The 16780-nt window shown below is 35.9% G+C and overlaps 1 protein-coding gene across 1 annotated transcript in view; it reads left to right on the top strand.

Moving 5' to 3' along the window:
* LOC126305264 (protein unc-13 homolog C-like) overlaps window positions 1–16494 on the top strand; it is a 1060877-nt gene extending 1044383 nt beyond the window's left edge. Inside the window, exons 31-32 of the mRNA XM_049992034.1 lie at window positions 11153–11315; window positions 11409–16494. Coding sequence (XP_049847991.1) covers window positions 11153–11315; window positions 11409–11703 — 458 coding nt within the window. The 3' untranslated portion in view covers window positions 11704–16494. The remainder of the gene's footprint in view (window positions 1–11152; window positions 11316–11408) is intronic.
* The last annotated feature ends 286 nt before the right edge of the window (window positions 16495–16780 follow it).

Consider the following 16780-nt stretch of genomic DNA (forward strand, 5'->3'; position numbering starts at 1 on the left):
CTTAATCTATCTTCTAAGATAAGTCGTAGGGTCAGTATTGCCTCACGGGTTCCACTATTTCTACAGCATCCAAACTGATCTTCCCCAAGGTTGGCTTCTACCAGTTTTTCCATTCGTCTTTAAAGAATTCACGTTAGTATCTTGCAACCGTGACTTATCAAAATGATAGTTCGGTAATTTTCACATCTGTCAACATCTGCTCTCTTTGGGATTGGAATTACTATATTCTTCTTGAAGTCTAAGGGTATTTCGCCTGTCCCATATATCTTGCTCACCAGATGGTAGAGTTTAGTCAGGACTGGTTCTCCCAAGGCCATCAATAGTTCTAATGGGACGTTCTCTACTCCGAGGGCCGTGTTTCAACTCAGGTCTTTCAGTCCTCTGTCAAACTCTTCACACAGTACCATTTCATCTACATCCTCTTCCATTTCCATAATATTGTTTTCAAGTTATGCTCTGTGCAATTTCCCTTCTTTGCTTAGAACTGGGTTTCCATCAAAGCTCTTGATATTCATGCAAGTGGTTCTCCTTTCTCCAAAGGTCTCTAACTTTCCTTTAGGCAGTATCTATCTTACCCCTAGTGAGATAAGCCTCTACATCCTTTCATTTGTCCTCTAGCCATTCCTCCTTAGGCATTTTGCACTTACTGTCAATCTCATTTATGAGACATTTGTATTCCTTTTTGCCTGCATCATTTACAGCATTTTTATATTTTCTCCTTTCATCAATTAAATTCAATAATTCTTCTGTTACCCAAGGGTTTCTACTAGCCCTCGTCTTTTTACCTACTCGATCCTCTGCTGCCTTCACTACTTCATCCCTCAAAGCTACCCTTTCTTCTTCTACTGTATTTCTTTCCCCCCATTCCTGTCAGTTGTTACCTTATGCTCTCCCTGAAACTCTGTACAACCTCTGGTTTAGTCAATTTATCCAGGTTCCATCTCCTCAAATTCCCACCTTCTTGCAGTTTCTTCAGTTTTAATCTACAGTTCATAACCAATGGATTGTGGTCAGAGTCCACATCTGCCCCTGGAAATGTCTTACAATTTAAAACCTTGTTCCTGAATATCTGTCTTACCATTATATAATCTATCTGATACCTTCTAGTATCTCCAGGCTTCTTCCATGTAAACAACCTTGTTTCATGATTCTCGAACCGAATGTTAGCTCTGATTAAGTTATGCTCTATGCAAAATTCTACGAGGTACTTCCTCTTTCATTTTTTACCCCCAGTCCATATTCAGCTACTACATTTCCTTCTCTTCCTTTTCCTACTATCAAATTCCAGTTACCTATGACTATTAAATTTTCATCTCCCTTCACTGTCTCAATAATTTATTTTATCTCATCATACATTTCATCAATTTCTTCATCATCTGCAGTGCTAGTTGGCATATAAACTTGTACTACTGTAGTAGGTATGGGTTTCATGTCTATCTTGGCCACAATAATGTGTTCACTGTGCTGTTTGTAGTAGCTCCTACTTTTTTATTCATTATTAAACCTACTCCTGCATTATCTCTATTTGATTTCGTATTTCTAACTCTGTATTCACCTGACCAAAAGTTTTGTTCCTCCTGCCACAAACTTCACTAATTCCCACTGTATCTAACTTCAACCTATCCATTTCCCTTTTTAAATTTTCTAACCTACCTGCCCAATTAAGGGATCTGACATTCCACTCTCTGATCCATAGAGTGCCAGTTTTTTTCTCCTTATAACGACACCCTCTTGAGTAGTCCCTGCACGGAGATCCAAATGGGGGACTCCCCATTTAACCATACAGTAAAGCAGCATGTCCTTGGGAAAAATTATGGCTGTAGTTTCCTGTTGCTTTCAGCCGTTCACAGTACCAGCTCAGCAAGGCTGTTTTGGTTAGCGTTACAAGGCCAGATCAGTCAGTCATCCAGACTGTTGCCTCTGCAACTACTGAAAAGGCTGCTGGCCCTCTTCAGGAACCACACGTTTCTCTGGCCTCTCAACAGATACCTCTCCATAGTCGTTGTACCTACAGTAGGCCTATCTGTATCGCTGAAGCATGCAAGAAACCCCACCAACGGCAAGTTCCATGGTTCTTGGGGGGAGGATCAGAAACATTAATTATATTTACAAAATGTGTTACATTTACATAATTATAAGCTGTGTCTCAAATTGTTGAACAATAATAAAGATTTCTGTACCAGAATAGATTTTGATTTTGTGATGTAGTCAATTCCCTTTCATGTTCTTAGATGATTTGGTAGTTTCTTAAACCAAAACAAACCATTGATGTATGAGCTTTGATCTGCTATTTTTAATTTCATTCTATTCTATAAGTAATTACATTTTGTTGTGACTTGTGATCATCTACATCACTTCAGTACTTGCAGTTAGTCAACTTACACAAAATGTAAGTAATTTAAATCGCTATAACAAGTATATTGTAAGTATTTGTGCTGTATGGACATTTCACAACATGACTCTGTGCTTTGTTCCACATATAAGTCTTACTGCTCATTTCTGTAATAGCAATATTCTTCTTAATTGGATGTCAGCTGCTAGAAACTATCTTCATGATCTGGCTAAGGAGATATAAGACACTTTTGACTTTTCCACATACAAAGTTAATGGTATTTGTCTACCACACCCAATAACAGAGATTTGATAACATTCACCTTGAGGCCCTGATTGTTGACATACTTCATTAGTACTGTTAATCCCACTAGCAGCAGAAGATTCTAGCTCCTTTTAATCTCAACCACAGAATAAGACTGAGGTGTCATCTGCATCTAATATGGGAGATAATGGGTTGTTCCTAAGGATGAGAAAGGGACCAAGGATTGAGGCCTGAGGTACACCTTGTATTTCTGTTTCACTGGTGGATTGAAATTTATAATTTTTTCATCTAATTTGTATTTCAATTACTTGCTTACAATTCAATAGGTATGTTTCTATAAAATGTGCAGAAGGATCCCCAATATGATATAAATTCAGTGCTTTCTAGAAGTAACATGTGGTTTGCTGTATCAAATGCTTTGTCATCATGTGCTAAAATATACCTACTGTTTGCATCCTCTAATCCAACAGACATTACACCTCATGGAAGAACTGTGTAACTGCTGTGATTGTGCTTACCTCTTTTTCTAAAACCATGCTGAGAATCTATAAGCAATGTGTGCTGTGTAAAATGACAACTAAGCTGTGACAGAATTTTACTTTATAATATCATAATAAATGTGGGAATTAGCGATACTGGTCCTCAGTTAGAGATATCTTCCTTACATCCCATTTTGAACGTTGGTTTCACACCACTGATTTTGTAAACAGCTGAATATACATGTGTTTTCTCTATTGCTGCAGTTAATTGCATAAGTTTTCAGATTTGTTTTAAACATACCTTATCAGTCACACTGGGTATGGCATCCTAGCCAGATGTAAATTTTTTCCTCAGCATGATTATCACCTTGCATACTTCCTGCTCGTTCACCACCACCAATTCTGACTTCATACATTGAGTGAAGTGACATGGGGCCTCACCCTGTGCATCTATAATATGGGTTGGCTGATCAATAAAACTAGTGAAATAATTATTAATAATCTTATGTATAATCTGTGGGTTTTTCATGATGTTATCATAATGTTTTATGATTAATGGTTCCGTGGTCATTATCTTAGAGATCTTTACTATATATGTCCTGTGGTAGCGTTCTCGCTTCCCGCACATGGGGTCCCAGATTTGGTTCCTCATGAGGTAAGGGATTTTTCCTGCCTCGAGATGACCGGGTGGGTTGTGTCATCTGCATCATCATCATTCATCCCCATTACAGACAGAGGAAGGCAATGGCAAGCCACCTCCACTAGGACCTTGCCTAGTACAGAGTGCGGGTCTCCCACATCGTCCCTTACACTCCTCGAAGTATGGGAATTCATCAACATCATCACTATATATGTTAATTAGCTCCTTACATTGTTACACATATTTGTTTCAGCAGATACCATTGCTCTTGAATATTTATCAAAATTTAAGTCGAGTTTATTTTTATTTTGCATGTTCATTAAAGCAAAATAGATAAATAAGTTTCTTAAATCTTTGTTGATGTCCTACATTCTTGCACAATTTTTCTGTTTTTAGATTATGCAGCTGTATTGTGCATTTTGTTGGCGTATAGTGAAAACTTTGTATCTCAGAAAAATTATGCCTGGTTTTCTCACATTGTCATGGTTGCCTAAACAGTATTTGTGGTTTTCCTCACTAGAGTGCAGCACGTAGCACGTTACCTATCATTTGCTCACTAATTGTTGAAATACAAGGTTTCCAACCTAATAATGCCTGAAAAATATTTTTGTTTTATTTTTGAGATACAAGTTTTTCATTCTGAGCCAATGATTTATTAAGGCATGAACAGTTTATTCTATATATAGAGGTGCAACATGTTTTGATGTTTAACAAATTGAGCTGTTTATATTCTGAGCACCAACTCTCAAAGAAATATTACTTAGGGCAGTGAAAATTTTGTGTCATTTTACTGAGGAGTAAACTATAGTGCATGTGCTTTCACAGCCTTTGATTCCTTATTCATAAGCATGAAGGTAAAATTAACTGTTTCTGTTTTTAAGTCAACACACCTTTAAGCATTTTCTTATCACAGTGTTTGCTGATAATTTTTTCAACTAGGTCTCCAATATTTAAATGCATAATGATGTTATTATGATGTAAGCCCTATGAAAATCTACTTAGTTACATACATTAAGAATGAAATGAGCTTCCACTTGGTCATTTAGTATTTGCCATGACATTATTTTTAGATCAAATCCTGTTGTAGTTAACACTTTACCACTTTTTGTTAGTGGAAGGAACTAAGGGGAGGACTCACCTCCAGAATTACTCTTCCTTTCTGTACCAGAGTATTCACTCTTTTAAAACTTCCTGTCAGATTAAAACCGTGTATCAGAGCAGGAGTCAGTGCTCTTTCAACTGGGCTACCAAGGCGGGACTTACTCACACTGCTTCACTTCTGCATGTACTTCACTAGGACAAATCATGCCTCTATAGCTTATTAAGTAAAAGCATTGCCCATATAGACATAACCAGTTCAACAAATCTTATCTCAGTGCAGTGGCAAGTTCATGGGTGTTATATTTTCAAACTGCAGAAACCTGAATATGACAAGCACATTTTTAATAAAACCATGGTTTCATTGCAGGATATATTACATAGTTTTATTGCAAAGAAAAAATCTTTCCGTTATTATTAAGTTACAGATCAGTTCCTTAACAGTAGCAGAGCCAGACAAATTCCATTTAGCACAGTCTGAAATATGTTTTGAATTTTTTGTGTATGACTGTTCCCAAAAATGTTCACTCCTTCCATTGTATTAGTTTTTGTACAGTTGGTGGACAGTTGTTCCTCTTGCATTTACTCCTCAAAGTCCATTTTCATACTTCTGTTGCAAAATAAGAGAATTAGCTTCTGCATTGTCAAATGGATCCACTATACTGGTTATATTTTCTATACTATATGCCGATTGTCTTACAGCGTGAAACATTATAGTTTCCACAACTATGTGTTTACCTATTTTTTAACCTGTCATCATTACATTGCAACATATTAATTATTTTAACCTTAAAAATCATATCTCTGCATGTTTCCATCACTCATGTATCATTTGATCACAACTGCCATCAGTTAAAAATCAGACTTCTGAAAAAACCATGTGCTGTGTAGGGGAAGCACAGGACAGTTGATAGTCATGCAAATAATTTATTAAAAGAGCATGTTCATTTTTCAATTTTTCAAATTTAACACCAACAGCTTTTACACTGGATATGTTCCAAGGATTTTTCACTATATAATGCACAGTTACTATGTCTTACTTCATATTTATTGAAGAAATGTCTATATATAAGGGATGGTCAAAAATTTTGATTATGATCTCAAAAAAATACAGCTGCAGCCACAAACCTTGGTAATAGCATTAGGCCTTACCCACATATTCATCCACAATAAGACTCATTTTTTTTTCTAAATGATGGATGAACTGGTTGTCTGCATTTTGGCTGTTAGGAAATCACTCCACCTTGAAAATCACTTCATCATCATTTTGGAAATTCCTCCATCTGATGAAAGAGGAAGAAATCACACTTGATGCCATGCCAGAAAAATATAGGAATTTGGAGGGGGGAGGGAGGGAGGAAAGGGGGGAGCAAAATTTGATAGAAGTAGCATGTGTGAGGAAATAAACTGAGACCTTGACATGGAAAGAAAACTTCATTTTGATAGCCTCCCATAACTTCATCAGCTGATGCCTGGGTGATGATTCGTCCCCACCACACATACATGGCTGTGTGAAGAAATTATCTGAATTGACCTGGGACAGCTGCAACACTTTAGCTGCCACCTAGGTTCAGGAGGCTTTTGGAATGGGTGTGAGCAGATGTGGAGATCAACATGCAGTGCCCTTTCTCAAATTCAAAATGTAGGGAAATATGTTGAAAACTGATAAAAGATTTTCACTTTTCCACTGTCACCTTGATTATGGTGTACTGATCTTCGAGCACCAATTCTCTTGCAATCCCTAGTTCTTCACAGAGAGATGGTCTACCACTATATTCGCCATCATTCAGACATATTTGACCATACTGGCAGGGCCTCGTATCACCTAATCACAGCATCATATGCTGGAGCATTGTGGCTGTACACTTCTGCCAACTCAGTGTTGATTGTTACAGTGTTGTTCCCCTTGAAATGCAAAAAACTAGTTGCCTCATGGTACTCTACTTTATCCGTGTACAGTGTCATTTTGTTCTAATTCCGCTAGCAGCATACTATGGTGCTATGGTATCGTGATTTCAGTGTTTACCATGGCTGCAAACATGTAACTTTATTTAACCTTTATCTGATGACATGCCGATCTTGTCACACTACCGCTGATGTGCGCTCTCTCAGACCACTGCATTGTTTTTGTCGTACAGGAAACAATTCGATGTTTTTTATATATATATATATATATATATATATATATATATATATATATATATATATATATATATATATATATTAAAAATAAAGATTCCAAGACTTACCAAGCGGGAAAGCGCCGGCAGACAGGCACATGAACAAAACACACAAACACACACACAGAATTACAAGCTTTCGCAACTGGCAGTTGCTTCGTCAGGAAGGAAGGAAGGAGAGGGAAAAATGAAAGGGTGTGGGTTTTAAGGGAGAGGGTAAGGAGTCATTCCAATCCCGGGAGCGGAAAGACTTCCCTTAGGGGAAAAAAAGGACAGGTGTACACTCGCACACACACACACACACATATCCATCCGCACATACACAGACACAAGCAGATAATATGTCTGCTTGTGTCTGTGTATGTGCGGATGGATATGTGTGTGTGTGTGTGTGTGTGTGCGAGTGTACACCTGTCCTTTTTTTCCCCTAAGGGAAGTCTTTCCGCTCCCGGGATTGGAATGACTCCTTACCCTCTCCCTTAAAACCCACACCCTTTCATTTTTCCCTCTCCTTCCTTCCTTCCTGACGAAGCAACTGCCAGTTGCGAAAGCTTGTAATTCTGTGTGTGTGTTTGTGTGTTTTGTTCATGTGCCTGTCTGCCGGCGCTTTCCCGCTTGGTAAGTCTTGGAATCTTTATTTTTAATATATTTTTCCCATGTGGAAGTTTCTTTCTGTTTTATGACTTACCAAGCGGGAAAGCGCCGGCAGACAGGCACATGAACAAAACACACAAACACACACACAGAATTACGAGCTTTCACAACTGGCAGTTGCTTCGTCAGGAAAGAGGGAAGGAGAGGGAAAAATGAAAGGATGTGGGTTTTAAGGGAGAGGGTAAGGAGTCATTCCAATCCCGGGAGCGGAAAGACTTCCCTTAGGGGAAAAAAAGGACAGGTGTACACTCGCGTGCACACACACACACATATCCATCCGCACATACTGCTTGTGTCTGTGTATGTGCGGATGGATATGTGTGTGTGTGTGTGTGCGAGTGTACACCTGTCCTTTTTTTCCCCTAAGGGAAGTCTTTCCGCTCCCGGGATTGGAATGACTCCTTACCCTCTCCCTTAAAACCCACATCCTTTCATTTTTCCCTCTCCTTCCCTCTTTCCTGACGAAGCAACTGCCAGTTGCGAAAGCTCGTAATTCTGTGTGTGTGTTTGTGTGTTTTGTTCATGTGCCTGTCTGCCGGCGCTTTCCCGCTTGGTAAGTCTTGGAATCTTTGTTTTTAATATATTTTTCCCATGTGGAAGTTTCTTTCTGTTTTATTTACATCGTCATATATATATATATATATATATATAAAAATTGCTGTAGCACAACATTAGCTGCAATTTTTACATGCAAATGTTGCACATTGTAGACAAATAGCCTTTTTGTACGAGTTACATGAATAACCCATTTTTCTCTTTAGTTTTGAAGGGCAGCTGTAACAGGTTCGTCTATTTATACCTCCTTCTTCAGAGTCTGGTGCTTGTTCTTCCGTTGCATCGGGTCCAAGAACTCTGATGATGGTCGTTCTTAATTCCCATGACCACTTGCTATTCACAGCGCGTCATTTCATTTGAGGCAATGCTAAAGCTTGTGCTAATGTTTTCAGAAAAACTCTATCTATTGGCTTGGTGGTAAATTGTGTGTTGTAGATCACATATGCATTTACCCCACTCAGATTGAAAATTCTGTAAAAAATTGCCGTCAGCCATTGTCTTGTCCTTCGGCTCGTCGAGTAGATTTCGCATTTCTTGTCGAGCTCATACACACCTCTCCCTGTGGAACTGTAATAGGCAATAATTTCAGGTTTGTCTGTATGCCTATCGGTTTCATTAGAATGGTGCATTGATGAAACTAACAGCACTTATTTATTTTTTTTAGGCACATATGAACATAACGCAGACCCTTCTTCACGGTTTTTGTTTGGAAGATATTCATTAGGTAATTTTTTTTCCCCCCGTGGTTCCAACATACGGAAGGTCCTTATTTATCAAATAATTGACCAACTCAATAGATGAAAACCAATTGTCAGCAGTAACATTGCGATGTGACCCATAAATTAGCTTACATAAGTGGATAACAGATTGAGTTGGTACCAAAAATTATTCTTCTTCAGACCTATCCATTGTAGAAGTAGCTCGTTTTGCTGTCACACATACTCATAGTTTTGATGGTGTATTTGGCAGTTTTTGTGGCATGTACTGAACAAAATAAGAACAGCCTCAGAAAGGCACCAACATTTCATCCCCAGTGACACTTTCTCCTAAATTGTACAAGCTTTGGGAAGTGGAAACAATTTTTTCAAATATGAACAATACAGCTGCAAGCTTATCACTCAACAATCTTTCACTCCTGTCTGTTGCATCGTCGAATTGTAAACAGTGCAGTAGTACAAGAAATCTATTTTTGCTCATAATATACCTGAAAATTTTATGGCCACAACCATCAGATGCGAAAATTTAGTCAGAATTTTCATGATTTGATTTGAAAACTGCCGAATAGAATAATATACCAAACAATGCTCTCAATTCTATAGAGTCTAATTCACCGAGTTCAGGCCGATTTTCACATAAGAATTTATTTTTATAAGCAGCTAGTTTTTCATTCGTCCATTTCAAAATTTCATTCATCATTTCAGTATCTACCAACTTGCACCAAATGGAAAGAGGATCATGCTTTTCATTTTTAGGCAACTTGCAAGAGGGTGATTTTACAATAATATTGTGTGCAGGAGTTCTAACTGCTCTGTTTGGTGGATTTTTCGACCACTTGTACCAGTTATTGCCATAAAAACTACTTTAAATTCTTTGGACGGGATTTAGGTCTTCCTCTTCCTTTTCTGAAACAAACATTTCTGTATCATTGTCAGAGACTATTTCTTCGTTCTCAGAGTTGTCTGGGGTCTGTCCCACAACACTGAAGTCCGAATCTTCGGTTTCCTCTAACCAATGTTGCACAGTTGTTTCAAAATGTTCATTAGTAACACATATGTGTTGCTGTTGGTTCTTTTTTGACCTTTTACTGCCAGACGGACCGGCTATGTCAATTTATTTCTGTGTACAATACCTATAAAGAAGAATGACAAAGTAACCCCTTTGTTGTAAATAATTACACTAACGCTGACGTGCGGTCTGACAGACCTCTGTCAACATTTAATTAGTTCTAACCCACCTGTCTAGTGGAAAAACTGTTTCACTCACAGTTACATGAGTCGTCTTGCACTTCTCAGAAGCTACTGAAACGGCAGCTTGATAGGGAAAGTATTTAAATCATGTATTGGAAAATACGCGCAGTCTCACAGACAGCACGTCAGCGGTTAAAGGTTAATCAAGGTTATAATTAAAGCTTTCTGACTACCTCTCATACTTTTCTGATCATAATGCCAATGGGAAAGCAATGTTGATGTACTCAACACACAATAGTAATTGCAATAAGAGATCTGACACATATAGGACATTTTATTGTATGACTGAGATATCTGTATTTTTATTAGTCTTACAGTTTTTATACTGAAAAATTATGTTTGGTTCAAAACTGTCTACATGGTCTTTTAGTGCTACTTGTTTTATAATAAATTACTTTCAGTTAATATGTGAAATATTAATTGTTTAATGACATCAGTCACATTTTCGTGACTATTTAATGATGATATCTAAAATCAGAGTATAACTGTGATACAGAGGTGAGCTGACAACCTAGTAATGGAACGCAATGCTGAGCACAGTGTACTCAAGTGCAATGGTTGCTTCACAGCTTGTGTCATCTGTTACATCCCTCCCCCTCTCTTCCATACTATCTTCTCTGAATTAAGTAGAGGGAAATCATCTATACATTTCATACTTTGATCCCATTTCCCATTGGCCTCCACTAGGCCATGACCCACACTCACCTGCACTCTTTTTTTCACAGTCTCACTTCACTTATCCTCCTCTTCTCAGTCATTGTCTTCCTCCGTTCTGCTGCCCTATTCCAACCCAGTCCTCAAGTGCACACACAAATGTCAGTGTGAGCTCACCAACACCACATTCCTGTCCTTTTCCTAACTGCCTCTCTCTAACAGCCCTCAGCCAATCTCCCCTCCACATTTCCCACCACTCTCATGTCTTTTTCTCTTCACTTTTGCTCCTTCCATTACAAGTTGTAATTCGATCATTTATTACTTCACAGTGGTGGCAGCCAATGACTTAAAGTGGCCCACAGTAACGGGAATGTTCCGGCCATTTGTGGAAGTTAATCTCATTGGACCTCATTTAGCTGATAAAAAACGAAAGCATGCAACCAAATCTAAATCAAACAACTGGTCTCCAAAGTACAATGAAACTTTTCATTTGTAAGTATTACACTTTGAAATTGACATTTTTCATAATTTTGTTCATTTGTTTCAGTTCATTGTTGAACACATTTTTTTTTTTTTTTTTTACAGCATTATTGGAAATGAAGAGCAGCTGGATTACTTTGAACTTCACATATGCATCAAAGACTACTGTTTTGCTCGGGAAGATCGTTTAGTTGGTGTAGCTGTAATGCAGCTCAAAGACATTGTGGAGCAGGGTTCATGTGCATGTTGGCTCTCACTGGGGAAAAGGATACAGATGGATGAAACAGGTTGGACAATTTTGAGAATATTATCTCAGCGAACAAATGATGAAGTAGCAAAAGAATTTGTCAAACTGAAGTCTGATGTCCGGACGGAAAATCCTTTACCGAACCCAACGTGAGAGTCCTGTGATTGATAGGTTAGTGAATGGAAATGACTCTTCCACCGTCCGGCAATATTTGCCACAAAAAAGCAGAAGAAATGTGAAGTGAAATGTGTGTGCAGTGAAGTTTGTTAGGTAACTATGGCTTTAAGTGAGCTGGTACAAATTACCATTGATCACAAAAATAAATAAATAGATAAAAAATAAATAAAGAGACAGTATAAAGATTTGGAAAAACCAACACCATTCCATGTGATTGCTAATCGAAAGGAGGAAACTGCAATAGCAGAAGTTTTTACAAAAGGAATCGCACATAATATAATTACAGAAATGAAGGAAATGAAACAGCTTTTGTATTTCATTTACAAATTATCTTTTAAAGAAAAAAGTAATAAAATTTATCCCAAAAAATGCTTGTTTCGCTGGCTCAAGCAACATACAAGACCATATTCTGAATTTCTGTAATCACAGGAACAGTCAAAAGTTTTCAGCAATACACATATGTGCTATTGTTAAATGTTTGGCGATGTACATGGCTTGAAAAGACTTTATTCAGTGAATGGAAATTGTGACCAAGTGATGTTAATGTGCTTCAAAGACACACTGTCTCATTCACCCATGTGCTCTCCTCACATTTTCATAACTAGACCAATGGTTACAATGTATACATAGACTCCAAAGGCAAGATGTGCTTTTTTGAAAAACTTTTGCATCTTGTCTTGAATGAAACTGCATTTTATTATTCTAAATGCTCCAACAAAGCACCAATAATGTGCCCCCTCATTAAGTTCCATGTGAGACATTGTTAAAATATTTCATGTTCTCTTTGCTTCAGAACACTGGTATCCAACTATTTCACTGTGATATTTTTGAGGCTACCTGCCTTCCAGCCTCTTTGACAGGTCATATCGACCGCTTAAGATCTCTATTTCTCTCTTTATCTTCCATAACACAGTAATAGCTTTTTAAAGAAAAATGTATGCTCATGTGCATATGCATGTACATAAAAATTAGATCACTGATAAAAACTCAGTCACAAATGATTTACGTATTCTGTTATCCTCATCAGAAATTATAAAGCAGCGGTCATGAATCACTTTATTTTTGTTACAGTGATGTTACTGAGTATGATTCAATTGTTCACTGACTATGAATGCTTGTAAATAAAATCTCAGCCTTGAGCAGTATAAGGAAGATGTTCATTTTCTGTTTGGTTGTATTGATAAAAAGCAACATAATATCATTACTAATAACACAATGAAGTTATAATTCTACAATTACATAGAAGTGATATATGGGATGCAGCTTTGAAGAGAAATTTTTGTTGTAAGTTCTCTGCAATAAAAAGGCTGATGAGAATGACATGTTTATGTAATCAGACTTTGATCTTTCAGTTAAAATAATTTTCATTTGTTGTATCATCAATTGCATAATCTCCTTAACATAAATACTTGTGCCTACACAGTGTATGTGAACAAGAAACTAAAACAAAATTCTGCTGCATTGTTTGTTATAACTATATACAAAAATGTTGTCTGGGTGGTAGTGAAACATCAGTTGAAAACATCCCATAATAATGTTTATTGCATTGTTTCCTACCTTTGTCATGCTTTGTTACTGCCATATAGATTACTGAAGGTGTTGTAGCAGTTTGTAAGCACATTGAATCTTGAAGATAACTATTTTTATATGTCACATTTTCAGACTCTGAAGAAAGTAATGAATTTTTCGGTCTACATGACTATCTCAGTTCATGTGCACAAAATACTTTTTTGTAAGTTCAGTTTATTTCATAAGAGAAATATTATTAAATAATTTCATAGAGTATGTGCATATTTTGCTAGTATTATGGATTATACACAGATTTCCTGTGGTTTTGTCTGCATTACATCTGTGTTCCATTTACAGTTATAAAGTGGGTTCATGAATTACCTTTGTAAGGAGATGCAGTTTTGCCTACAGGGCAACAGCTTATAATTGTGAAACATGTTGAAATATGTTTGCATCAAGTACAGCAAACCATTAAAGCTTTTTGAAAGAGAAACATATGTAATGCACTAAGACCTTCCCATTTACAAGATTAATTGTCGTGTGCTTAGTTTTAGTTTCTAGTTCACAAAAATATTCAGTCAGATAATTTGGTACTTATGATTGTTAAAAGAAATAGATTTGATAGGAAGATGCTAGATGCCTCTGATGGGAACACTTGAAGGATGCAGGTAGTCAGACATCTTTAACAAATTTTACACGTATTATTTGCCATTCATGCCAGTAGGTTATCTTTATTTAAATATAATTGCCTGGTCACTCGAAGTCGTCATTGTTCCTTCGAGTCCTGCTGCTAACCTGTTAATCTTGTTTCCACTTTGGTACCACAAATACATTTCAGTTTTTCTCCTGAGGCATACACTACATAGAATTCTAGACTACTTTTTGTAATCATGCTATGAGTAAAGTTTGTGTTAAATACTTGCTTACAAGTACAAAATGGGGCCAAAAAGCAAAGTATACTTATCTTTTATTCAGACAGCAAATAATGTGTGCAGAGATATTTGAATGACACATTTTAAGTACAAAATCTTTGTATTGCTATCAGATTGTATCAGCTGATATAAATTAATCACATAGTTACAGAAAATCATGTTTTTACTCTGAATGTGATACATAGGTATCTGTTATACCTTTGCAAGCCCAATAGTTTTTTTCTTTCTTTCTTTCTTTCTTTCCTTTTTTTTAATTGTACCCTGTGCTTTCTTACATGGATTCAGATGACCTGCAGAGAAATTAGAGAAATCGGTTAATACTAGTGATAAAGAAACAGAATTATGGAAAATTTTGATAGTACACACCGGTGTACATCAACAGACCATATTGTTTAATTTAATTTCCCAATAACCCATATTGTTTTAGTGAACTCTCCCATATACGTTTTTCTCATGTCTTTATTTTTGCAATTTAAATGGAATTAAATTTACACATAATTGATACCCGATATAATTCAATTTACAGTGGTAATATTGAAACAGAAATATTTTCTGAAGAATAGAACTTCATTCAAAATCAGCTAAAGTAATTAATTTAATAAAACAGTAACATAAGTAAACCTCAAATTTAAACTTATGTTGAAAAGCACAAATATGAATGAAAATTCTGTTTTGTGGCTATTTGAATGAGCACATAGTCTGGAATGGAAATGCAGCCATTTGAGTGGAAACAGTTTCATAAATTAATTTTGCATGTGTTACAAATATGAACTTTCAGTTTCAGGTTCATTTCATATTTTCAAATTCTCTGAACTACAGTACACTAGAAATAAAACATCAAATTTATATTCATTATTGTGATTTCTTACAAATGAAACATTTTTGTACTCCGAAACACATTGTAACGAAAATATTAGTGTGTTAAGTAAAATATATTCACTAAGAAGTCAGACTTGTTACCTGCAACAGAAAAAAATCATAAAGATTAAAAAGGATTACAGCATGCCCTTTGTAGTGATGTTATCAGTTCCTAACTACATCAATGGTCATTTAAATAAGTTTAAATGTCATCACAAATAAATGAATCAGAAACACAGACATATGATAGAAAGTGTATTCCATACATAAATATATTACTTGGCTTTAAGGTACTGGCAGTTCTTTTTCTGAGTCACTGAGCAATATATTTCTGTAACTATATGGGACTTACCTTTTCAGGAAAAATTAATTAAATCACACTTCTTCTAAAATTATTATACTAACCTGCATCATCTTTCATTAAATTCTTATAAATTATGGTTCCTGTCAAGTATCTTAGCTTGTTCCTTTCAAATTATATCTAATTCTTATAGTATTACTCTTTTCAAACAGTTCTTTTTTATTTTTAGTGTCTATAATATAATGTTTTGATATAAATTGCAGTACATTAAGTATTTTAAATGAACCAAAAATGAAACTGTTACACTTACTGACAATACAGTATTTACTATTGTCTGCATGACATTTCAAAAGATGTTAACATAGATTTCAAATTCTACCAGTAGGCATAATTATAATCAAAAGGCAGAAACTGCAATATTTGAGAATGTTTGAAGTTTATTTTGAATTGCAATCTGCCTGTGCTGTTCTTTTGTATTTTTGTCATATCTCTAGTCATAATATAAACTATATGAAAATCATGTCCCAATGCTATTGTTCTTTGTTATAAACAAGAGGACAGATAACAAAAATGTTGTTAAAAGTACATTTTTCTATATGAATGTGTAAACACTAAATTAATTTTAGTGTAGCAAGTAACTAAAAATTCCAGCTACGTAAGAAACATTTTTGAATGAGCATGTAATTATTACTGTATTGTATAAACTATGATAAATATAATTCTCCTGTTCTTCCATTATAATTGAAAAGTGCTCCATTGGTGTGATGACATGTTGATATTTCAACTTCCTGTAGCCACACTTTGTTGGAAAAATATGTTTGAGATTTTTTTCTGAATAGAAGTCTTTGTGGTATTTTCTAACTGATAAAGTGGATTTTACTTTTACTGCATAATTAAGTGCATGTTGCAGGCCATAAGCACCATGTGGAAGCTTTATTCAGAAAAAAGTGTTTATAGTCACAGAACAAAGTAAACTGACATTTGAGTAACAAAGAATGATGCTATTCATGAAATATGACACTGAATAAATAGAAGTCATACTTGTAAGAAAGCTCATTATGCATACACGGTAGCATCTGATAGCAATGCTAGTGATTTTTAAAAAGATAAAATTTAGTCCAACAAATTCACCCACTTCTTTTCTCCTATATTTTGCTATGTAAGAAAGAGCAATCAAGGAGTAAAAAGATTTCAAATTTAATTTCAATGCACCAGTTTGTTTCATTTTTATGTGTGATTGAGGTATAAGTTTCTCCTGGTTAAAAATAAGTCTCACTACAGCTGTCAACTGTCAAGATGGACATAGATTCATAAATGTTTTCTGTGACTCACTGTCTTATGTAGTACACACGTTGGTGGCCATACAGACATGAAAGGCAATTAACTACATTTTATTTTACAGAAAATTTCATAATCAAGGAAACTCTGTAAATATTGAAGCATGAAAGTAATT

Source organism: Schistocerca gregaria, unplaced genomic scaffold, assembly GCF_023897955.1.
Source record: "Schistocerca gregaria isolate iqSchGreg1 unplaced genomic scaffold, iqSchGreg1.2 ptg000304l, whole genome shotgun sequence".
Lineage (NCBI taxonomy): Eukaryota > Metazoa > Arthropoda > Insecta > Orthoptera > Acrididae > Schistocerca > Schistocerca gregaria.